The following is a 22,989-nucleotide window of genomic DNA, read 5'->3' as shown; positions in this document are numbered from 1 at the left end:
AAACTCAAAGCACTGCATTAAGACTTCAGTGACTGTGCAGTAAAGCGAAGGGGTTGGCATGTTTTGAGCACACTCTCTCTCGCTCTCTGTTATCACTGCGACAAGGCTGCTTGTATGCCTGCTGGGAGATTAAAGGAAAGTTGTTACAGAATATAAAGCAGAATTTAGCAGGGCATGGATAGCAATTTCCCCTTCTTCTTCGAGTGGTTGTTCATGTCAATTCCAATCAGGTGTGCGCACGCGTGCACAGCAGCCAGAAAACTTTTCCCCTAGCAGCATCCGTTCGGTGGGCCTGGCCACCCCCTGGAGTCGTGCCTTCATGACGCTCAATATAGAGCCCTGCTGACCCACCACCCCCTCAGTTCCTTCTTACTGCCAGTGACGGCTAGCTGGAACAACCGGTTGCTCTTGCTTTGCAAGTGCGTTTGGGCAGTGTCCACTCTTAGTGTTTATGGTTAGTTCTCAGTAGTTTACTAGTGTTAATTTAGTATTAGTAGTTAGAACATAAATTTCCTTTTGGGGTCTACCGCCCCACACCAACGCTTAACCCCAGCACCGGGGTATGTCCCAGTTCCCAGGGTTCAAACTCTGCAAGGACTGTGGAAAATTTATGCCTAAGAGTGACCCGCACTCTTCCTGTCTGCGGTGTCTCGGGGGGAGCCACACGAAGGAGAGGTGCAGAATTTGCAAAAGATTTTGCCCTAGGACCTTAAAAGACTGGCAGCAAAAGCTCAAGATCCTTCTCATGGAGGCTGCATTCCGGACACAATCTGACCTGGGGTCAGCAGAACCCACGCCCAGCACTTCCTCATAGCAGTGCGCCGGCACTGATGATGCGTGAGCCTTTTCCGAGAAAGGGCTCCAAGGAGTCGCAGCACCGCCATGGCTCTGCCCATAGACAAACTTCTGTGAGGCACCGGTCTCAGTCCCTGGTGCCCCAGAAAAAGAAAAGGCCAGTGACGGGTTGCTTTCCCCCTTCCAAGCCCAAGGAGCTTGCAGCAGGGAGACTCGAACCGGGCCACATCACCTTGGCCCTTCTGCCTCTCAGGGTCTTGTTGACTCCTGCCCCCTTGGGGGTCCGGTTGAGTCCGAACCCTCACCACTCTCCGGACTGACATGGCAGAGAGCTCCAGCTCCTCTCTACGTTTGAGGCGTTCAAGGTGACTCAGAACCTTATGCGCCTCATGGTGCCATCCTCCCCATAGAGGAGGGACAAGTCATTGGTGACAGCCTGTCCTCTGATCCCATCAAGGGGCAAGCCAGCGATGATGGCACGCCAATCTCCATCTCCAGCACACCTTTCCCCGGCATGGTCCACCCACGTGGGGGAACCGCACTGGTCCCCCTGTTCCCAGCACCACTCACTGGCACCACAGGGCACCGCTCCTCTGTGGTCCTCTTTCTCAGAGACCTCAGAGTTGGAGGCAGAATCCTACCACTCTGATAGGACCAGGAACAGAAGGTCCCAGCATGACTGCCAGCCCTATCCGGCACCGTGGCCACCCCAGTGGAAACCCCCGACTTGGTGGCCCTTCCCGACGACCTGGGCATATCATCAAGGCCAGGGACAAAACCAGGGCTTAAGGTCCAGATCTGCATTGGTAGCATTGGCTTCCTTCATTCCTCTGCAGGCATCGGTGGCACCAATGCCCCCTCTTCACCTGCGGTGCTGACACCGCTGGCATCGGTGACTTCAACGCCGCTGGCATCGGTGATCTTGGTACTGACAACATCGGCAACGACAATCTCCGTTCCGGCGACCCCGGCAGCACATGCTGCTGACGTGGCGATGCAGCAATACGAGTTACCACATGTCCCCCCAGGCACTGAGGGGAGTGAGCAGGGCCCGTTTCCTCCTCATCCTCCCCAGATGAGACCACGGCAGGGACATTGACAGCCCCAGTCTTGGAAGACAACAGGGTCCTACAGCAGCTGCTGCGACAAGTGGCCCAGAACCTGGGGATCCAGGCAGAGGAGGAGAGGATGCTGACCCCGTGGTAGACATCCTCGCCCTCTCTGGGCCAACCGGCATTGCCCTGCCATTACTTAAGACCATCGCTGACACCATATAGACCTTGTGGCAGACTCCAGTCTGTTTTGCCCCTACGGCCAAGAGAAATGAAAGGCAGTACTTTGTTTCCTCAAAAGAATATGAACACTTATACACCCACCCACTCCCCGATTCCCTAGTGGTTGATGCAGCTAATCAGCGTGAGCGCCAGGACTACCAGGGGCCATCCCCTAAAAATAGGGATGCTAAAAAATTAGACCTATTTGGGAGGAAGGTCTACTCCACTGGGGGGTTGCAGCTCTGCATATCGAACCAGCAGGCCATCGTGGGCAGATACTCGTATAACACCTGCGCCTGGATGGCCAAATTTGCAGAGCTGCTGCCGCAGGACTCCCATGCAGAATTCTCTGCACTGGTGAAGGAAGGGAAACTAATTGCATGAGCTTCCCTACAGGGGGTGTTGGATGGGGCAGATGCTGCCTCCCGTGCAATGGCCTCAGGGGTGGCAATGAGGAGGAATTCCTGGTTGCAGGTCTCAGGTCTTCCTTGCGAGGTCCAACGGACCATTGAGGACCTCCCCTTTGAGGGTTCAGCCCTTTTTTCCAAGAAAACAGATAAAAGACTCCACAGTTTAAAGGACTTGAGGGCCACCCTTTGAGGGGCAGTCGAGGATGGTGCCCCAGGACAAAAACTGGATCTACCCTGCCTTACCTTTTCGTCCCGACTATCCCCTTTCTACCATGCATGGTCCCGTATCAGTTCAGACCACTGGGTGTTCCACACGGTAGAGAGGAATTCTGTGCTCTCCCACCCTTGCATCACCATTCCCTGTCCCTCTTCAGATACCACTCTCATGAGCACCTCCTTATACAGGATATGCACTCGCTCATTTCGCTAGGGGCAGTGGAAGAGGTTCCTCAGGAGCAGAAGGGCAAGGGTTTCTATTCCCGATACTTCCTAATACCGAATGCCAAAGGTGGGCTTGGGCCCATCCTAGACCTCTGAGAACTCAACAAGTTCATGCAGAAGCTCAAGTTCTGCATGGTCTCTTTGGCCTCCATCATCCATCCCTTCATTGGATCCAGGAGACTGGTATGTTGCCCTCGACTTGCCCTGAACGACGTGTACTTTCACATAGCAATAATTCTGTCCCACAGAAAATACCTTAGGTTTGTGGTGAACACCACCCACTACCCATTTGGCCTATCGGCGACACCCCGAGTGTTCATTAAGTGCATGGCACTGATGGCTGCGTTCCTGCGCAGGTGGCAGGTACATGTGTTCTCGTACCTCGATTACTGGCTCATCAAGGGCCACTCCAGATCTCAAGTGGAGGCACAAGTCGACTTCATAAGAATGAAGTTCGACGAACTGGACCTCCTTCTGAATGAGGGGAAATCAACGCTGTCCCCAGTTCAGAGGATAGAGTTTATAGGGGCAGTATTGGATTCAACACAGGCCAGAGCATACCTCCCGGAAGCAAGGTTTTGGTCCCTCGGCGACATCATGCAAGGTTTCAGGCAGTTCCCCACCACTACAGCAAGGAATTGCCTGAAACTCCTGGAACACATGGTGGCTTGTACCTATAAAGTACAGCATGCCAGACTCAGACTTCGACCTCCTCAGTCGTGGCTAGCGTTAATGTATCAGCCAGTCCGGGACAGCTTGGACAAGATCGTAACTCTGCCTCGCCCGATATTCTACTCCCTCCTGTGGTGGCTGTCTCTCTCACTAGTGACAGATGTGCCAGCCTTGGGCTGGGGAGCACATTTGGGAGACCTCAGGATACAAGGCCTCTGGTCTCAGGCAGAACTCGCTTTCCATATCAATGTCAGAATGCTGAGAGTGGTGCGTCTGGCATGCCAGACTTTGAGCCCACTTGACAGGGAGATGTGTATTAGTTATGACAGACAACATCACGGCAATGTTTTATATCAACATACAGAGGGGTGCATGTTCCTCTCCCCTCACGCTGTGAGACTTCTGTGTAGAGCACTCGATACATATGCAAGCATCGTACCTCCCTGGTGTACAGAACGTTATACGGCCATGAGTAGTCCCTTCGCCCGGATGTTGTGAATTCAGTCTTCCATCAGTGGGGTTTTCCACAGATGGACCTGGTCGCCACACAACACAACAGGAAGTGCCAGCAGTTTTGGTCCTTCCTGAATCACAGCCCAGGCTCCAATGCGGACATGTTCCTCCTCCCATGGGGAGGCCATCTCCTATATGCGTTTCCACCTATCCCTCTCATCCACAAGGTGCTCCTCAAGGTATGGAGGGAGCAAGCCTCGGTCATACTGATAGCTCCAGCCTGGCTCCGCCAGCACTGGTACACATTACTCCTGGAAATGTCCATGGAAGCCCCAGTCACCTTACCGTTCTTCCCGGACTTACTAACGCAGGATCATGGCCATCTCCAACACCCGAACCTCAAGTCGCTACACCTCATGGCATGGAAGCTCCATGGCTGAACCCAATGGTGGTCTCCTGCTCGGACCCGGGTAGACAGGTCCTCTTTGGCAGTAGGAAACCTTCCACGAGGGCCACCTACCTTGCCAAGTGGAAGAGATTTTCAATCTTGTTGGCGCAGCACCTTTGGTCCCTGACGCTCGCTTCTGTACCACTTATACTGGACTGTCTTCTCCATCTCAAGCAGCAGGGGCTGTCCGTGTCATCAATAAGGGTTCGCTTGGCCACCATCTCTGCCTTCCACCCAGGCGCAGAGGGCCGCTTGGTCTTTGCTAACCCTATGGTCAGCCATTTCCTTAAAGGTCTCGACAGGCTATACTCGTGTGTCCGACAGCCTGTCCCGGTTTGGGACCTTAATCTGGTCAGATTCATGGGTCCGTCCTTTGAACCTTTGGAAACATGCGACATGCTCCCTGCCCTATCTCTCATATAAGGTGGAGTTTCTGATAGCGATAACCTCAGCCAGGAGGGTGTCTGAGCTAAAGACTAACATCAGAACCGCCTTACACTGTGTTCTCTAAGGACAAGGTTCAGCTCAGGCCTCCAAAAGTTGTCTCCCAGTTTCACATCAGTCAGGACATCTTCCTCCCAATATTCTATCCTAAGCCACACTCGAGTGACAGGGAGCAAAGGCTTCACTCATTGGATGTCCACAGAGCACTAGCCTTCTACATCGAGAGAATGAAGCCGTTACAAAAGTCAGTCCAGTTATTCGTGGCAGTAGCGGACAGAATGAAAGGTCTTCCTGTCTCTTCTCAATGGCTTTCATCATGGATCACATCCTGCATCCGTGAGTGCTACAACCTGGCAGGTGTACCTGCTCCCCTGATCACTAAGCCTGCACCAGGGCTCAGGCCTCTTCAACGGCGTTCCTGGCGCAAGTTTCCACCCAGGAAATCTGCAGAGCAGCAACGTGGTTCTCCATACACACTTTCACTACGTAATCACCCAGCAGGCCAGAGACCATGTGGCCTTTGGAAGAGCAGTGCTCCAATCAGTGGATGACTCCGACTCCATTTCCTGAACTTGGGGCTTGTGAGTCACCTGGTTGGAATTGACATGAACAACCACGCAAAGAAGAAAAAATGATTACTCGCTTTCTTGTAACTGTTCTTTGAGATGTGTGGTTCATGTCCATTCCAGTACACACCCTCCTATCCCTCTTTCGGAGTAGCCCACAAGAAGGAACTGAAGGGGTGGTGGGTCGGCAGGGCTCTATATTGAGTGCCATGAAGGCACAACTCCAGGGGGCGCCCAGGCCAACCTGACGGATGCTGGTAGGGTAGAAGTTTTCCGGCTGCCATGCACACATGCACGTGTACGCACACCTGATTGGAATGGACATGAACAACACATCTCGAAGAACAACAGTTACGAGAAGATTTCTTCTGGCAGCCAGATTCCTGTGTCTATGTGGAACCTCGATAAACTTTGTTTTTCAGTCTGAAGGCTAAGTTAAGTTTAATGTGTTAGAATATCTTGAGAATGCTGTAGTAAACGCTATCAAAGTGTTTCGGTCAAAAATTGTATTTACCTTAAAATTCTTGTGATTTATTGAGGAATATAATCCATATCCATTTTATTTAATTTAAAATGGCACATACTGACTGCAACTTTTCAAGAAACAGCTATGTCAGGTGTAGTAAGATTTTTGTTCTTAGTTTCTGCAGGCTATGCTTTTATTTATCCTTGATAATCTAACCGCAGCAATACAGCTGGGAGACCATGAGGCTCAGGCATTGTAATATCCTATTACAATGACTTCCAGCAATGCCTATCTATAGCTTGCAGGGTTTTGGCAGCATGCAGCAGCACTTCTCTTCCCTGGGGTAGTAGGCTATACCTCTCTAGCACCTCCCTTGGGAAGAAGGTTAGTGCTGCTTCTGTCTCTGACAGTCTGGGGAGAGCACTCCGGCTGTGCTGTTCAGGGAGTTTTACCCCTTTGGTGGAGGGTTGGGGGGGAATTAAAGTAGCCCAAACAAAACAAAAAAAGTCAGTATACTTTCACAGTTCACAAAAACCAGAGTCCTAGGCTTTTGGGAAGCCAAAAACAAAAAAAGAAAAGAGAAGTATTAGACCTTCTCCTTTCTGAGAGGGCTTGGGTAGCTTAGGCTACCAAGCTGTTTTCCTGGTCAGCAACCCCTGCTTCTAGAGATCAGGGTGTCCTCCATTACAATCCTGCTCCTTCCGAATGCCACAGTGCATGCACTGTCCAGGTATGGGATCCTCCCTTTTAAGGACCCACCCATCTCCAGATATGATAAACTGCAGAGGTGGGGATTGAGGTTGATTTTTGTCTAGAGGAGTTCTTTAACTCCTTTCGGAGCAGGGTATGGATCTGCCACTACATCTGGGTTCAGCAGCAATCAGTCCTGGTAATCCCACCCTGCATTCTCAGCACTGAGTATTTTCTGGAGCCTTGTCCTAAGTACTTGTGCTCTCTGACATTGCCTGCTTTTTAAAAATTTCACCATTGTACCTGAGGCCAGCAATTGATTGCATTTTCACCAGGTTGAGGGAATCACTCACCTTTGCCAACTATTTTATCGAGATCTCTTTCCAATTTTAAGAAACACTTGCATTTTTTCTTTTTCCAAAGTGTTATCAGGGTGGATTGATTTTAAACCAGAGTCATGTAAATCACCAATTCGATTCATGATTTAAATCAGTAAACAGGAAACCTTGATTTAAATAATTGATTTTAGGAATGTTGTGCATTTGTACTTTTTAGTTATTTTCCTAAAGAAAGGTTGACAACATTAGTTTGTAACCATTAAAACATGTTCAGTTGCAACTAAATAGTTTTTATACTAAATTTGGTGCTGCTTTTTACAAATTTGGAAGATAGACTATATCTATACACATTTGTTAAATCAGTTATATAGCTTAACTTACATTTATTCACATTCTTAATTTTTACATTTCACTATGTTAGAAAATGATGAATAATGCATTTTTTATTTACTAGATGGTTAATTTTTTACTTGTGTTTTGTGTCAAGCTCCAGTTAGATGGGAATGTGAATGCAATTAAAATGGAAAAAAAAATAATTGTAAGTTATTTTAATTAGTTAAATAAAATTACCTTTAATTTTGCTAGATAAATAAGAAAAAAGTTTATTAGAAGTTTATCAAAACATGTTTTCCATTTAAAGCTGATTTATTCAACAAAGGAAGTATTATCTGCAGTTAGTGAATTGAACTGATTTTTTTCCTGTCAACACGTACTTCAGTATTTTAGAACTAGTAGATCTCATCCTCTCACACCTAATTTTTAGTCAGAGATTAGAAGAGAAAAACAAACTTTCCTGCTTTTTCAAATTCCTATTGGGTTTTAACTTTGAATGAACTAGTCATTGAACAGAACTAGTTAAATAAACTGACATGAAGAAAATATTCTCTGCACCTGCAGAAAAGATTATCGTTTCAACAAACTGTGGTTTCAGGTGCTTCGCCAGTGGCTTCCACCAATCGGTGATTCAGCTTTCTTTAGAACTTTGGCAGTAAATATATACTGCTTAATTTTTTTTAAATTATATAAATTATGTTAATATATTAAAGTTTAAGCTTTATAGGTTGTCATAATTTCAAATTTAATTTTAAAATAGAATTTTAAAAATAAACTTCTTTAATTTACTTAAAAAATCAGATTTAATTAAATTAATTTTTATATCTTAAAAAAAATTATTCTTCTTTGAGTGCTTGTTCTTATTGATTCCATTCTAGGTATGCGCATGCCCACGTGTGTGGCTATCGGAGATTTTCCCCCTAGCGGTATATCTAGGGTCAACTATAGCACCCTCAGCCGGTACGCTGCTGGATCTTTCGGTAGCCGCCCCACTGCAGCTACCCTCTGGCCAGACATGCTGTCCCAGACCCACGGCAGTCTTCTGCACCCAAACCTGGTGGTGTTTCACTTGACAGCATGGCTATGGCATTGCTGAATGAGGAGGAATGCTCAGCCAATGTCCAACAGATCTTGTTGAGTAGCAGAAAGCCCTCCACCAGAGCGACCTACCTGGCCAAGTGGAAGAGGTTCATGTGCTGGACCTCTGACCGGGGTATCCGGGCTGAGCAGGCTTTGCTGCAGGCGATCCTGGACTATCTTCTGCACCTCATGCTCCAGTCGACTAGGGCTCAGGCTTCATCGGCAGCCTTCCTGGCCCAAGAATATCTGCTGGGCTGCTACCTGGTCATCTATCCACACGTTTACGTCTCATCATGCGCTTACCCAGCAAGCCCGAGACAATGCTGGCTTTGGTAGGGCAGTGTTGCAAGCCACACGACCGTGAACTCAGAGCCCACCTTCAAGGATACTGCTTGCGAGTCACCTAGAATGTAATCGACATGAACAAGCACTCGAAGAAGAAAAAACAGTTACCTCCTTTCATAACTGTTGTTCTTCAAGATGTGTTGCTCATGTCCATTCCATTACCTATCCTCCTGCCCCTGTGTCAGAGTTTCTGTCAAGAAGGAAGTGAGAGGGCGTAGGGCTGGTGGTGCCAAATATACTGACACGTGAGCGTGGCACTCCAGAGGACGCCACAGCCGACCCTATGGATACCGCTAAGGCAAAAATCTCCAATGGCCACGCATGTAGGTGCATACACATCTAGAATGGAATGGACATGAGCAATACATCTTGAAGAACAATTACGAAAGGTAGGTAACCATTTTTTTTATCTACACTGGTTTTCATTTTTGACCATTCTTGGACCTTTTGAAAAAAATAAAGCCTTATGCTAAGAGACTAAGATTCAGTTCTATTTCATTTGAAATTGGTGCACAACTCCCACTGACTTCAACAAAAGCAAGCCTGACGTGTGTCTTCACATTAATGCTCTAAGTTTTAAGAACATATTTGAAAAATAGGCCAGCATTCTTCATATGAGATTTAATCTTGTATAACCCTTATCCCACTGCATTTACATTTCAGATTTTTAATCTGATGAAATTTGATAGCTATACTCGCTTTCTGAAATCCCCGCTTTACCAAGAATGCATTCTGGCTGAAGTAGAAGGTCGCCCTCTTCCTGATCCACAGCGTGTTCCCGGCAGCCCCACATCTAAACATAGTATCAACTCCGAGCGGTCCCATATCTCAACACCAAAAAAGGTGACTTTTGATTAAATTGTTACTTTTCTGAAAACTAAGTTCTTATCCATAGCTGAACTTCTCCGACCCCCCAAATTTGTTGGAAGATCAACAAGAATGTGTAGAAACTAATGAGTGTTCATATTTACTAGTGCTGACAAAGTATATAATTGCCAAGTCTTAATGTACAAATTGTTTTGTTTGTCGATAGGTTTTTATCCATTCTAATAGAAGTTACTAACTCCCATTTTAATATAATTTTATTTATGTATTGCCTAAATAAACACATTTTGTTCTATAGCTAATAAAATGAGGTAATTATACTTTATGCGCCAATTCAGAAGTTGATTTTGATTGAAGTCCATAATTGTTAGGAAACTAAGTTCTGGTATTTTCAACTGCAGGTGGCCAGTTAAAATTCAGCGAGGGTTAGTAGTGAATGCTAGTACAATTATGGGGTGCTTTCAATGACCTAGGTGGCGTGAGTTGGTAATTTCAGTCAATGGTAGGGTTAACATATTTAAAAAATAAAAAAAGAGGACACTCCACGGGGCCCTGGCCCCGCCCCTTTCCCACCCCATCCCCGCCCCAACCCCACCCCTTTCCCGCCCCAACTCCGCCCATTCCCCGCCCATTCCCCAACGTCCCCGCCCTAACTCCCCCTCCTCCCTCCCAGCCACGCGAAAAGGGCTGCCCAAGTGCTACCGGCTTCACGGTTTGCCGGGCAGACCCTATGCCCCCGGCCGGTGCTTCCCCAGCGCAGCTGGAGCCCGGGAGGGGAAGCACCCAGCCGGGGGCGCAGGGTCTGGAGGCTGCCCGGCAAACCCGTGAAGCCAGTAGCACTCCGGCTTCGGGCAGCCCCCTTGCCTCTGGATCCCAGCTGCCGGCCAGGCACTTCCCTTCCCGGGCTCCAGCTGCTCTGCTCCTCCCCTCTCAGACTTCGGCTCTGTTTAAGAGCCAAGCTGCCTGAGCCAGCACTACTGGCTTCAGGCAGTCCCCCTTGCCTCCGGACCCCGAGCCGCCGGAGCAGAGCAGCTGGAGCCGGGGAGGAGAAGTGCCCAGCCGGCGGCTGGGGTCCAGAGGCAAGGGGACTGCCCGAAGCCGGTAGCGCTGGCTCGGGCAGCTTGGCTCTTAAACAGAGCCGAAGTCTGAGAGGGGAGGAGCAGAGCAGCTGGAGCCTGGGAAGGGAAGTGCCTGGCCAGTGGCTCGGGGTCCGGAGGCAGGGGGCGCTGCCCGAAGCCGGTAGCGCTGGCTCGGGCAGCTTGGATCTTAAAGTCTGAGAGGGGAGGAGCGGAGCAGAGCAGCCACGGGAGGGGAAGTGCCCGGCCGGCATTTTCCCGGACATGTTTGGCTTTTCGGCAATTCCCCCCGGACGGGGGTTTGATTGCCAAAAAGCCGGACATGTCCGGGGAAAAAACAGACGTATGGTAACCCTAGTCAATGGACAATTGGACAATTGCCTACATCACAAAACCCACCACTGCTACTGTCTCAAAATATCCTTGCTATCCATCCAGTAGAGCAGTCAAAGGTTAAATAAGGTTGGAAAATGAACTTCCCTCTCATCCTTAGAATTTATCCCTTTACTACAATAGTATCCAGCTTCTGATCCGTAAGGATGACTGTGTTAAGAAAACTCGTATCTGATGATATATATAAATTGAAAACTACCTATGAGCCACGTTCTGAGATTTTTAAACTGAAATGATTGAATCAGTCCTGTTACTACAGGGCCGAAGCAGGGGACACTGAGCAGCAATTCTCTACAGTTGATAATCAGGACGTCACCGGGTTGGCCATCTGGTGCATTGAAGGGGAGAGAGGAGGGAGCTTTGGCTGCTCCATTGTCTGTTCCCCTGACAGGTTGTGGGAGCCCTAAGGAGTGCATGATAAGCATGTCTCTACCTGAGCATCAGAGAGCAGGTAGCAAAAGACATCCTCCTCCACCACACAACCCTAGAGAGGTGAAGGGGAGGAGAAGTTGATAACCAAAATCCAATTACAGCTTCCTGATTCTCTGCTCCGACACAGGTTGGAGAATATTCTAGGAGTTGCTCTAACTTGCACCAACTGACAAAGGTCTCCAAAGGCACCATGCTAGCAGGATAGCCAACATGCTCCACCCACTCCTCCCTATGCCCGTCACATCCTTCTGCACCAGGAGTTTTGGGAAGATACATATAAGAGTTGACTACACTAGGTCTCTTGCCTGTTTGGGATTCCCTTATACCTGAGGAATCCCCAGCTGGAGACTTGTAGGTGGTTTCTGCTCTCTTTGTACTGCCTGAGCAGAGAAGCAGAGAATTTGTCCCTAAACCTTGACTGTTGCCCTGGGATTTTTGAAATAATATATTTGACCTTCAAAGTGAAAAGGTTATTGCTGTAGAATATGATTTATGCATGTTGGTTAGGGAAATGTGGGAAGTTTGCTTTTCTGATGCAACTATTCCATGGAAAAAGAGAGGACTTAAATTAATCTGGTATCTTTCAGAAGAAATAATTCACACCTGCATCCCACATGAAATAATAATAATAATGAATTAATAATAAAAAGTCTTACCTGGAAAGCTAGAATTCCTGGCAGTGACTGGTTGTGTGGGCTGGCAACTGATGAATTTACTCTTTGAATATCCTGGCCTGTTTTCAGCCAAATCCTTCATGTTGTTTAAACACTTTTTATTATAAAATTTGTCTAGATAAATTAAAAAAAAACAAACATAGTCTTTGGAAGCTTTAAAATTTTTTTAAATACTTTCATAGGAATCAGAACTTTGCTCATTCTTATTTCCACAATCATTGATCACCATTTTAAAATTTGAGAGTTTTATCTTTGCAACTAGATAACTTTACCACAGTATTCATTATTTAGTTGTAAAGGTAATTTTTAACTTTTTTTTTTTTTTTTGTCAGCCACTGTATTTTTGGGACATCCTCTATTTTATGGATAGAGGTTTTTTTTCTTTTAAATTCAGCATTTTAAAGAATATTTTAAAGTGAAAAAGATAAATACTCATTAAAAGAAAATGTAGGCATAACATTATTAGAAATATATCTACGTTAATACTTTTCATCGACTATTATTTGTTATACATAAGTAGATGTTAGTTAAGAAAGACATTATCAGATACCTGTATTTAATTTTAGTTTATATTTCAAGCCTAGGTAGATTGCTGTACAGTATATGAAATTCTATATTTTTTTTAAAAACCAAATAAATGAAAATCCAATAACCCTTTTAAATCATTAGTTCTCTAGCTGTAGTCCGTAGACTGCCAGTAGTCTGTAGAGAGCTGATTAGTCACATTATGCTGGTATTTCTCTTTGTTTCCAGCTGCGTCACTGTCCCAATATTACTTTTCCATATAAGCCGTTTTTGTTGTTGTGCTGGCATGTTATTTGATTACCAGTCGCAGGGGAACTGGCGTACATAATAATGAGAAGGCAAAAAGATAATCAACCAGACCCTCACTCTATAATATAGTCCACTTTTAGGAGAGTTTGAGAATCCATGCTTTAGACAATATGTTTGCAAGAGTGCTCCAGCTAATATTTTATCTGTGTTTTGATGATAGTTAATTGGAAAATCAAAGTCAGGAAGGTCCTTAAATGAAGAATCTGGAGAGGAAGATGCTGAGAAGAAAAAAAAAGGGACATTTTTCTCCTGGTCAAGAAGTAAGAGTGTGGGGAGATCGCAAAAAAAAAAGGAAAATGATGACTACCAAAATGGTGAGTTTTCAAGTCCTACTTTGTTGCAAGATTGCTTCAGCAATAGACAGAATTGCTCCCACTGTTAACACTCAGCAAGGAATCTATACCTCATTACTACACATGACCTGGAGCAGATTTTTAATGATCTGCTGAGCTGTGGCAGAGGGAAATGGTCATGTCCTGCGCCACAATAGCCAGGAACAGTCATGGAACTAGGTGGAGGTCTGTAGACAAAAGTCTGGGGAATGAGAAATTGGTAGCATTAAAGGCTTTCTACTTTGATATTCTGGACCAATGGGATTTCCCTCAGCTGTTTAAACATGCTTTCACCAATATCCAAGAGGGTCTTTTTCTGTCCACCTAGCTGCACTCTCACTGCAAGTTGACTCTCAGCCTCTCTTACATTCATATCCTACCTTGGCCTTCATGGGGGAGTCAAACAGCTATATATAGAAATAAAGCCATAGGTGGCTATGCCCAAGTTCATTGAATCAGAGTGATGAGTGCTTTGTTGTAGAAACCTAGTTTACAGATAGGGAAATTACTTCTCTCTACAAAAAACAAAACAAAAAAAAATCCCTTAAGGAGGCATAGAGGAACAATTTAGGGAGGGAGAATGAATTCCACAGGCGCAGAATGTTACTAAAATACAATCTAATTGGCAGAGATTGGGTTGTGTAGCCTGTTCATTCAGCTGCTAGTCAGTCAGTAGCTTTTGTTGAGAAAATTGTAGATCTTGTATGATGCAACATTAAACTATTTTTAGACAAATGAGGTCTGGGCTAATTGCACTGTGTTTGAAGTAATTTCTACTAGTGAGAATATTTGCATCTCTGTAGTTCACTGAAATGAAAGAGCACCACATTTTGGCAACTGCAGAGGCTTGCACAAAGCAATTAACAGGCAAACAGTTTTAAAAAATTGCAAAAACAAAACTACAAATTCTGAAATCCACTGCAGCAGTCAGCTACTTTAAGACACTGTGTTTACTGTTGTCTCTTCTTCCTCACCATCTGCCTACCATGGTTCTTGAAAAAACCTTGTGAGCTGTACAGTTGATGTTGGGGGGCCATGTACGTGAATGAGGGCTGCAGAATCAGATACTAAGGTTATAGACCTAAACTTTAAGAAGTGACAAGGGATTGAGTTCTCAATTTTTGGGTGTCCAACTTGAGACACCTTAAAAGAGCCTGATTTTCCGGGATCTGGTACTCACCTTGAAGGTATTGTAAATTGGTAGTCACTTTTTAAAATGTAAGCAATCACCTCCAAGAACAGGAACCGTGTCTTTTCATCTGCTTGCAAAAAGCCATGAACACCTGTAGTGTTATATAAGCAATAAATAATTACATTTAAAAGATGTTTAAATGTTCAGCATGTGAAGATAGTACAAGGATTTGGAATTTTTCTTTCCCAGATCGGAAAATGAATATTCTAGTCAGATGACTTGAGGTTTTGAAGCATCTTTAATGAATAATAAAACCAAGTATTTTTACTTATCACTCTACTTTTCCCACTCTCAGATTCTATGCATACCAATGGACTATTTTGCAGACGTGAATCACAAGGCTCCATGTCATCAGCTGCAAGTCTTGAACTGGTAAGGGCCAGCTCCTTAAAATCAAATAGTATGAGGAATGAAAAAAAAGGGGAGTGATTGTTACCTAGGAAATAAATAAAATTAAATAGGATATCTCCATTAATTTATTTTATCTCCTAGAACTGGAAGGGACTCTGAAGGTCATCGAGTCCAGCCCCCTGCCTTCACTAGGAGGACCAAGTACTGATTTTGCCCCAGATCCCGAAGTGGCCCCCTCAAGGATTGAACTCAAAACCTTGGGTTTAGCAGGCCAATGCTCAAACCACTGAGCTATCCCTCCCCGAATCAATAATAGCCCAATTTTTCTGCAATAGTATAAATAAATAAAATGTCTATATGTCTTTGTAAATTTCATATTCTTTTTAGACTGAAGTTTTTAAAAGATTTTATAGCTATACTCATTTTGTGAAATAATAAGGGTCTGGTTGTTTAAACAGGTTGTCAGATGAATAGTTAAATTTTTTAAAGAACACTGTTATAGTGCTATTTGTGATCCTAAATGATCTTGCTTATAATGTAAAGATAAATATCTCTTTTATGTATTTTATATACCTGTTTTTTAAAATTGTCCTGCCATCTCCAAGCTATCCTGTCTCCTAGCTACCCCAACTTTCCTGTTTCTTTGGACATTATAATAAAAGTTAGCACTTTTATAGGGTCTTTCAAACCAAGGACACTAAAGCCCTCTACAGACTGACCAACCTTGCCTCCCAGCTACTGCAGCTCTTAAGCTCTGCTATGAACAATTGCCTGTTGAATTGCTCTTTGGGTCCTCTTCCTCTTGACTATATATGAGTTTGAACTCATTTCCTTGATGCCCCAAAGCTGCGTATCCCTCCTCTCTCTTCTCCTGGTCACTATAGCTTGACTCTGCTCCCAGTGTTTGAGGGATAAAAGAGTGAAGCATTCCACAGCAGCATTTGCAACTAAAACATTGCAACACATGGTCATATGTGGAGAAACAAGAAGTGAAGACACAGTAGTTATAAACAATGTAGTTCCATCTTCACAGTCCAAGCTGAATGAAATGCACAAAGTAAACAATATCATTGATGAAAAGTAAACTTAAAATTTAATATCACCCTAGATTTCAAGTGAATTTTAACAAAGCGTATAAAAGAATATAATTTTAAAATATCCCTTTTTATCCTGACAGTATCCCTTTGACTTACAAATTTGATTCTAAGAATCATACAGATTCTTGTTGATATATGTGATGCTAGTGGGTAAACAGAGAAGTAAACCTTGCAGAGCCATATTTGTAGCATCTATTTAAATTGAGTGTTTATTAAATACTTCAAAATATTACCTTGTAAAAACAATGTAATGGAGTTGTCTCTTTTGATACTTTGTGTGTACTAGGATGATTTTTCTGTGGCTATAATTAGGGCCTTACCAAATTCACAGCCATGAAAAACGCATCATGAACTGTGAAATCTGGTTTTCCTCATGAAATCTGGCTACTGTAGGAAGGTTGCGGTATTGACATCCTTATTTCTGTGCTGCGTTCAGAGCTGGGTGGTCGGAGAGCTGTGGCTTCTGCCCAGGCACACAGCTCTGAAGGCAGTACCACCAACAGCAGCGCAGAAGTGAGAGTCGCATGGTATGAGAGAGGGTCATCACTTTTGGGGGGAGCAGTGCCAGCCTTATAGGTGGGTGACTGCCCATGGCGCCCTGGTCACGGGGGGCACTGGACCCGGGGTTGGGCTGGGGCACCCCAGCTGGGGGCTCCTACTGTGCACTGGGCTCTAGCTGCTAGTCCCAGCCAGGCTAGGGAGTGACTGGACTTTCTCTTCCCACTCCCAGGGCCAGGTCAGACCCACCTCTGGGATCTTCTCCTGGCTGCAGGAAGCTCCATGGGTGCTGGCTGGGAGCCAGCTCTGAAGGCAGCCCTGCTGCCAGCAGCAGTGCAGAAGTAAAGATGGCAATATCGTGACCCCCTACAATAGCCTTGCGACTTCCCCCATGACCTCTGTTTGGGTCAGTACCCCCACAGTTACAACACCATGAAATTTCAGATTTAAATATCTAAAGCCATGAAATTTAAGATTTTTAAAGTCCTCTGACCATGCAATTTACCAAATTGAACAGTGAATTTGGTAGGGCAGTTCCCAGCAGTTCCTCCCCCAGGGGTTGCAGGGGGATGCTGGCCGCTTCCGGGAGCAGCGCGTAGCCAGGGCAGGTAGGGAGCCTGCCTTAGCCCCACTTTGCCTCTGGAGGGGAAGGAGTTGATCTGCAGGGCCCGCAGACCCCTGGGAGTATGCTTGGGGACGCCCAGGGGTCCGCCGACCCCAGTTTGAGAAATGCTGCTCTAGTGGAAACTTCAGGGAAGGCAGGGTGGTACTGCCTCCTGCTTTCCCCCTGGTCCGAATTCTCCCTCCGGGGGTGGCTGCACTTAAAGTATGTTTAGATTTGTGAAGTTTGGTCTGTGGTAGTGTCTTTGTCTTAAATTGAAATAGTTCTAAAAAAATTACCTGGTAATAGAAAAATGTTGAAGGAAGGGTAAACCTCAAACATGGTTAAAAGTGTGTTCCCTTGCTTTATTTGATTTGTTGGACTGTAATATTGTGTGTTTGTTCTTAACTTTCATTTTTGTTTCTGACAAGTTTGATGCCTCTCGGTTATCTGCATCTGTACCTGATAAAGAGAAATCCTCAAAATACTGCTGTATAAACCTTCCAGATGGCTCGTCTTGTAAAATGGTTGTTAAATCAGGATTCTCAGTCAAAGAGATGTTATCTGGGCTCTGTGAGAAACATGGCATTAACATAGCTGCAGTAGACCTTTTTTTAGTTGGAGGAGACAAGGTATTGTATGTTCCTATACTTTTTTTTAAAAAATTCAGACTTCCTAGTCAGTTTACTAATGTGGGATTATTGATTATTTAGGGGAATACTCTACCTCTTTGTATTCAGACTTCACATTGACGATAAGGGGATTTGTGTGTGTTGCTCAATGGAAAAATATTAGTGAGATCATTACTGGAATATTGTGTCCATTTCTGATACTACATTTTAAAAAGGATATTGAAAAATTGGAAAGGGTTCAGGAGAGAGCTACAAGAAGATTTGAGGTCTGGAAAACATGCCTTAGAGGGAGGAGATTAAGAACTTCAGTCTGTTTAGTGTGTCTAAGAGAAGTTTTAAGCAGTGACTTGATAACAGCCTACAGTATCTACATGGAGAAGAAATTTTTGATAGACAGCTCTTTAATCTGACAGAAAAAGGCATAACAAGATCCAGTGATTGAAAGCTGAAGCTAGACAAATTCAGATCAGAAATAAGGTGTATTTTTTTTAACAGTGAGGGTATTTAACCATTGGAACAATTTATGAAGCGAGGGGATGGATTCTCTATCATTTGAAGTCTTTAAACCCGAACTGGATATCTTTGTAAAAGATGCTATGGTTCAAAAAAGTTATGGGCTTGATGCAGATTTTGTCTTGTGTTATGCAAGAGATCAGACTAATGATCCTAATTTACTTGTCTTCCTTGTAAAATAATCTTTTTTTTTTTTTAAATCTTTCTGCCAACATTATTTTGTCCTATTTTCTGATGTATCATTCTGTTTGTTCACCCCCTTATGTTTAAATGCCCAGGCTTGTATGAGATGCTGAGAACTCTCAATACCCATTGACTTTAATGGGAGTAGGGAATTGCTAAGCGCCTCACAGGATTGGCCCCTACATCTTTTGGAACTATCCAGAGAAAAAGAGAATCATGTTGCTTGCTGTAAATTAATACAATAATAGCCATACACACAAAGCTTAATTGTTCTGTCTCTCTTCCTGGGCTAATTTTAAAATTGCTTTTTTTGTTTTGCACAGCTGTTACATATTGTTAAATGATATATAACAAGTGACATGTTCCCAATTTAACATATTTTCTCTTCTTTTGTTCCAACCATATGCTCTATAGCCACTTGTATTGCATCAAGACAGTAGCATCTTGGATTCTCGGGATCTACGTTTAGAGAAACGTACTTTATTTCGGTAAGAGAAAAATATTATCTTTTTGTGATATTTTACACTCGAGCTAATGTAAATGGGCCAGAATGCATTCTGAGTTATGTCTGTGGAATAAAATAAAAATGAGTGTAACACAGAATAACATTTGGTATGCTGTGTCTGTTTCCCTGTCTGTAAAATGGGAATGTCAGGCTGCCTAGAGTGCCCATGAACATGTGTGCCAACCTCAGGGCAGACTATTACAAACCACAGTACAAACCCCAAACTGGTTGTGAGTTCTGTACTTAGATTTCACCAACCACGTATTAAGTGTGAACTCCTCAAGCACTATAACAGCTTTAACATGGAGTCACAGACAGTCCCTTATGATACTTCAGTCTATCTTGCCACCCAGGCAAATTTGCCTTTGTGATAGATGGTCTCTTACACCAAAAACCACAACAATATTCAGATTACTCCCAGTCCCAAAGGACTAGTCACCTACCCCAGGTCAATTGTACCTCAGATCTCACACCAAAGACAACGTTTATAGTCAATCCTATAATAAACTGTCTAAAGATTTATGAGTTACAGTAATAATAATATATGGAGATATACCTATCTCATAGAAGTGGAAGGGACCCTGAAAGGTCATTGAGTCCAGCCCCCTGCCTTCACTAGCAGGACCGAGTACTGATTTTGCCCCAGATCCCTAAGTGCTCCCCTCAAGGATTGAGCTCACAACCCTGGGTTTAGCAAACCAATGCTCAAACTGCTGAGCTATTCCTTCCCCCAGTCTAAGGCTATGTCTACACTGCGTAGCTTACAGCTGTGCCACTAAAGCCTTGCCGCTGTAAGGCACACAGTGTAGCCACTCTTTGTCGGCAGGAGAGAGCTGTCCTGCCAACATAATAAAACCACCCCCAACAAGGGGCGGTAGCTTTGTTGGCAGGAGATGCTCTCCCACTGACAAACCACTGTCCACACCGGTGCTTTTTGTCGTTAAAACTTTTGCTGGTCAGGGGTGGGTTTTTTTTCAAACCCTTGACTGACAAAAGTTTTAACGACAAAAGTGCAGTGTAGACATAGCCTTAGATTCCAAAACATAATAGAAGTTGCTGTAATGTGCAAGTTGTATATGTCCTTTAGGGCTAACCCAAGCTAAACAGCTGGGGATCGCTTGCTTATGCTTAGAAATATTGCCCTCTCCCTGAAATCCAAGAAGCACAGGGATAACAATTTCTTTTTGACAGGGATTTTTATTCCCTTTCCCCAGAACTCAAGTGGATGGGATGAGCATTTGTGCACGTCTCTTCCACATAGGTGTTGGGGGAGCAATCAACAAACACTTGTCCCCTGATGTTCCACAATGGCTTGTCTGGTGTCTATGGACCAAAGGGTTGGAGAGGAGATGATACCTCTTGTGCTAAACTAGTATTTCACACTTGGTAATGCTTCTTTCCTGACTGTGGGGGTTTACAGTTTTAGAGCAAACACTTTTATAGGTACAGAGCTTATGCTTAAATATTACCTTATAACATAGGATGCAGGTATTATAAATGAGATTAATGCAAGCAGCAATTTACAAGCATTTCATAAAGTCCAAAAACTAAATACATCTCTATAAATCTGATTCCTATTTTAACGGTACTAACACTCAGGTAAGCCAGACTGATTTCCAGTTGTGCATTTGTCAGTGTTCAGTGAGGCCTAGAAGCCTTGAAATGAGCTGGCATCTGGTCTGCCATCACAGGGGATAATGATACTTACCTTCTTTGTAAGGAGCTTTGAGATCTACTGATAGAAACTGCTATTTAAGAGCTAGATACTTGTGTTACTGTACTTGTGAAATTACTTATCTAAAGTCTGGGTATATGTCCATGTATACAAATTATATTTTAAAATTTGGGCTTCCCTCGTTAAATTTATCCTTATCTTTAAAAAAATACATCTTTGTCTGTATGTTACCTGTAGGAAGGTCATTGGTTCTTTAAGACACTGAGAACATAAATTATATCTGAGACCCTCTTAAATCTGGGAAAAGTTTGCCCTTTGAATATTGCACAATATCCAACTTGTAATAATCTAAGAGGAATTCAAGGCAGACTGTTGCTATATTCAGAAAACCCAAATTAGATAGAGTACATGATTCCAGGAAAAAAAAAAATAAAGGTTGTGTGATGGTCTAATGTAAACCAATGAGGGCAAACAAACTTAGATATCCATCTGTAGGCAGCTAAACAAATGGCCTGATTCTTCTTCGAGTAGTGTCCCTATGGATGCTCCACTGGAGGTCATGCCTCCCCCACCATCTCTGGTAGACGGCTTCCATCTTTTCCTGGAGCTGGCAAAGAGGACAGCGGACACCCACTACATACTACTAGAGGAGGTCAAAGATGCCCACCATCAGCTCCTTGCTATCATCTGTTCGTTGTCCTTCTCAAAGATTGACTCCCAATTAATGAAGCCATTTTAGACCCGGCAAACCCAGCATCAGTGGTGTTAACTTGCAAATGAGCAGAGAAAAATTATTATATCCCTGCCAAGGAATCGGAATTCCTATTTTCCCACCGACCACCCAACTACATTGTGGTGGATGCTGTCAATTTCCATGGCCAATAGCACTGGTCCAGAGCTATGCCCTATAATAGGGATAGGAAGCGCCTTGATCTTTTCAGTAGAAAGGCGTATTCCTCGGCCACCTTATAGTTCCATATTGCCAACTATCAGGCGCTCACGTCCAAATACGATTACATAAATTACAATAAATGTAATGATTTTATTGAAAAGCTGCCAGAGGTACATCAGGAATCCTTCAAAGCCATCATCCAGGAAGGGCAATTAGTAGCAAAACATCACTGCAATTGGCCCTCGACACCACCGATATGGCAGCTAGGGCAGTCTCCACAGCAGTGGTGATGTGACAGGCATCATGGCGCCACTTGTCGCGATTCCCGAAAGAGGTGCAGTCCATGGTGGAAGATCTTCCCTTTGAGGATATGAAGGTCTTTGCCAAAAAGACCAACGCCTTCCTTTATGCCCTGAAGGATTTCAGGGCTACCTTCGGGTCGCTGGGTATCTATACACCAGGACAAAAGATACTATTTAGTCCCCAATCCCAGCACAGGCTGTATGTGGCCCCACCCCCCCGACTGACTCAACTGACCATCATTGTACACCAATTTGGCCACTGATTGGCAGCGTTCTGCAGTGCCTGGGAACACATAACGTCAAACCCGATGGGTCTTAGAATCATCTGGTTCGGGTACTCCATCCATACCACCTCCACAACACCCTTTCCCATCCCTCTTCAGGGTCCTTTCTCATGAGAGTTTACTACAACCAGAGATAGATCTTCTCCTCCAGTTAGGAGCCATAGAACCAGTACCTCAACATTTATGAGGCAAGGGGTTCTACTCTTGTTATTTCCTAATAACCAAAGGAAGGGAGGTTGGAGACCCATACTAGATCTCAGAGCTCTCAACAAGTTTGTCAAGGCTCAGAAGTTCAAGATGGTCACCCGATTGATCATTCCAGCATTGGAACAGGGAGACTGTTTTTTGGCCTTTGACCTCCGTGAGCCTACTTTCACATCTCAATCCTACCAGCTCACAGGTTCATGACCATTACCAATTCAGAGTCCTCCCCTACAGGCTCTCATTAGACCTGAGAGTATTTTCCAAAGTTCTCTCAGTGGTAGCTGCTCATTTACACATTCTAGGAATAATGATTTACCCATACCTGGACGATTGTCTACTCATAGCCCAATCTCTCCAGAAGGCTCACCAAGTCATCGACACTGATACACTTGTTCATAGAGCTGGGTCTACAGATAAACACCCAGAAGTCAACCTTCACTCCAGTGCAACATCTGGAATTCAAGGGGGCTGACCTCAATGCTTTGCAGACCAAAGCCCTTCTACCTCAACAGGTTCCTATCCCTGGTTTCACTCATAGACACCATTCAATGCAGCCCACAAATACTGGCCAGGCTCTGCCTCCAACTCTTGGGACATATGGCAGCAGGCATGGCCATGATACTACATGCCAGGATTCATATGCGATGCCTCTAACTGTGGTTCAGTTCGGTTTACAGACTGAACAGAGACACGTTTGACAAACCCCTGTCACTACCCACCAGGATCAAAAACTCCTTAG

The 22,989-nt window shown here is 44.6% G+C and overlaps 1 protein-coding gene across 6 annotated transcripts in view; it reads left to right on the top strand.

Annotated features, from left to right (window-relative positions):
• Positions 1 to 22,989, top strand: part of RGS12 (regulator of G protein signaling 12) — a 177,496-nt gene that overhangs the window by 128,998 nt on the left and 25,509 nt on the right. For all 6 annotated transcript variants that reach the window (XM_034771889.1, XM_034771891.1, XM_034771892.1 and 3 more), the window contains 5 exons: positions 9,419 to 9,598; positions 13,150 to 13,303; positions 14,809 to 14,885; positions 17,492 to 17,692; positions 18,803 to 18,876. In XM_034771889.1, the coding sequence (XP_034627780.1) occupies positions 9,419 to 9,598; positions 13,150 to 13,303; positions 14,809 to 14,885; positions 17,492 to 17,692; positions 18,803 to 18,876 (686 nt within the window). The remainder of the gene's footprint in view (positions 1 to 9,418; positions 9,599 to 13,149; positions 13,304 to 14,808; positions 14,886 to 17,491; positions 17,693 to 18,802; positions 18,877 to 22,989) is intronic.

The sequence above is a fragment of the Trachemys scripta genome, chromosome 5 (genome assembly GCF_013100865.1).
Source record: "Trachemys scripta elegans isolate TJP31775 chromosome 5, CAS_Tse_1.0, whole genome shotgun sequence".
Taxonomy (NCBI): Eukaryota; Metazoa; Chordata; order Testudines; family Emydidae; genus Trachemys; species Trachemys scripta.
Note: the sequence above shows the minus strand (reverse complement) of the source record. Positions and strands in the feature narration are given on the sequence as shown.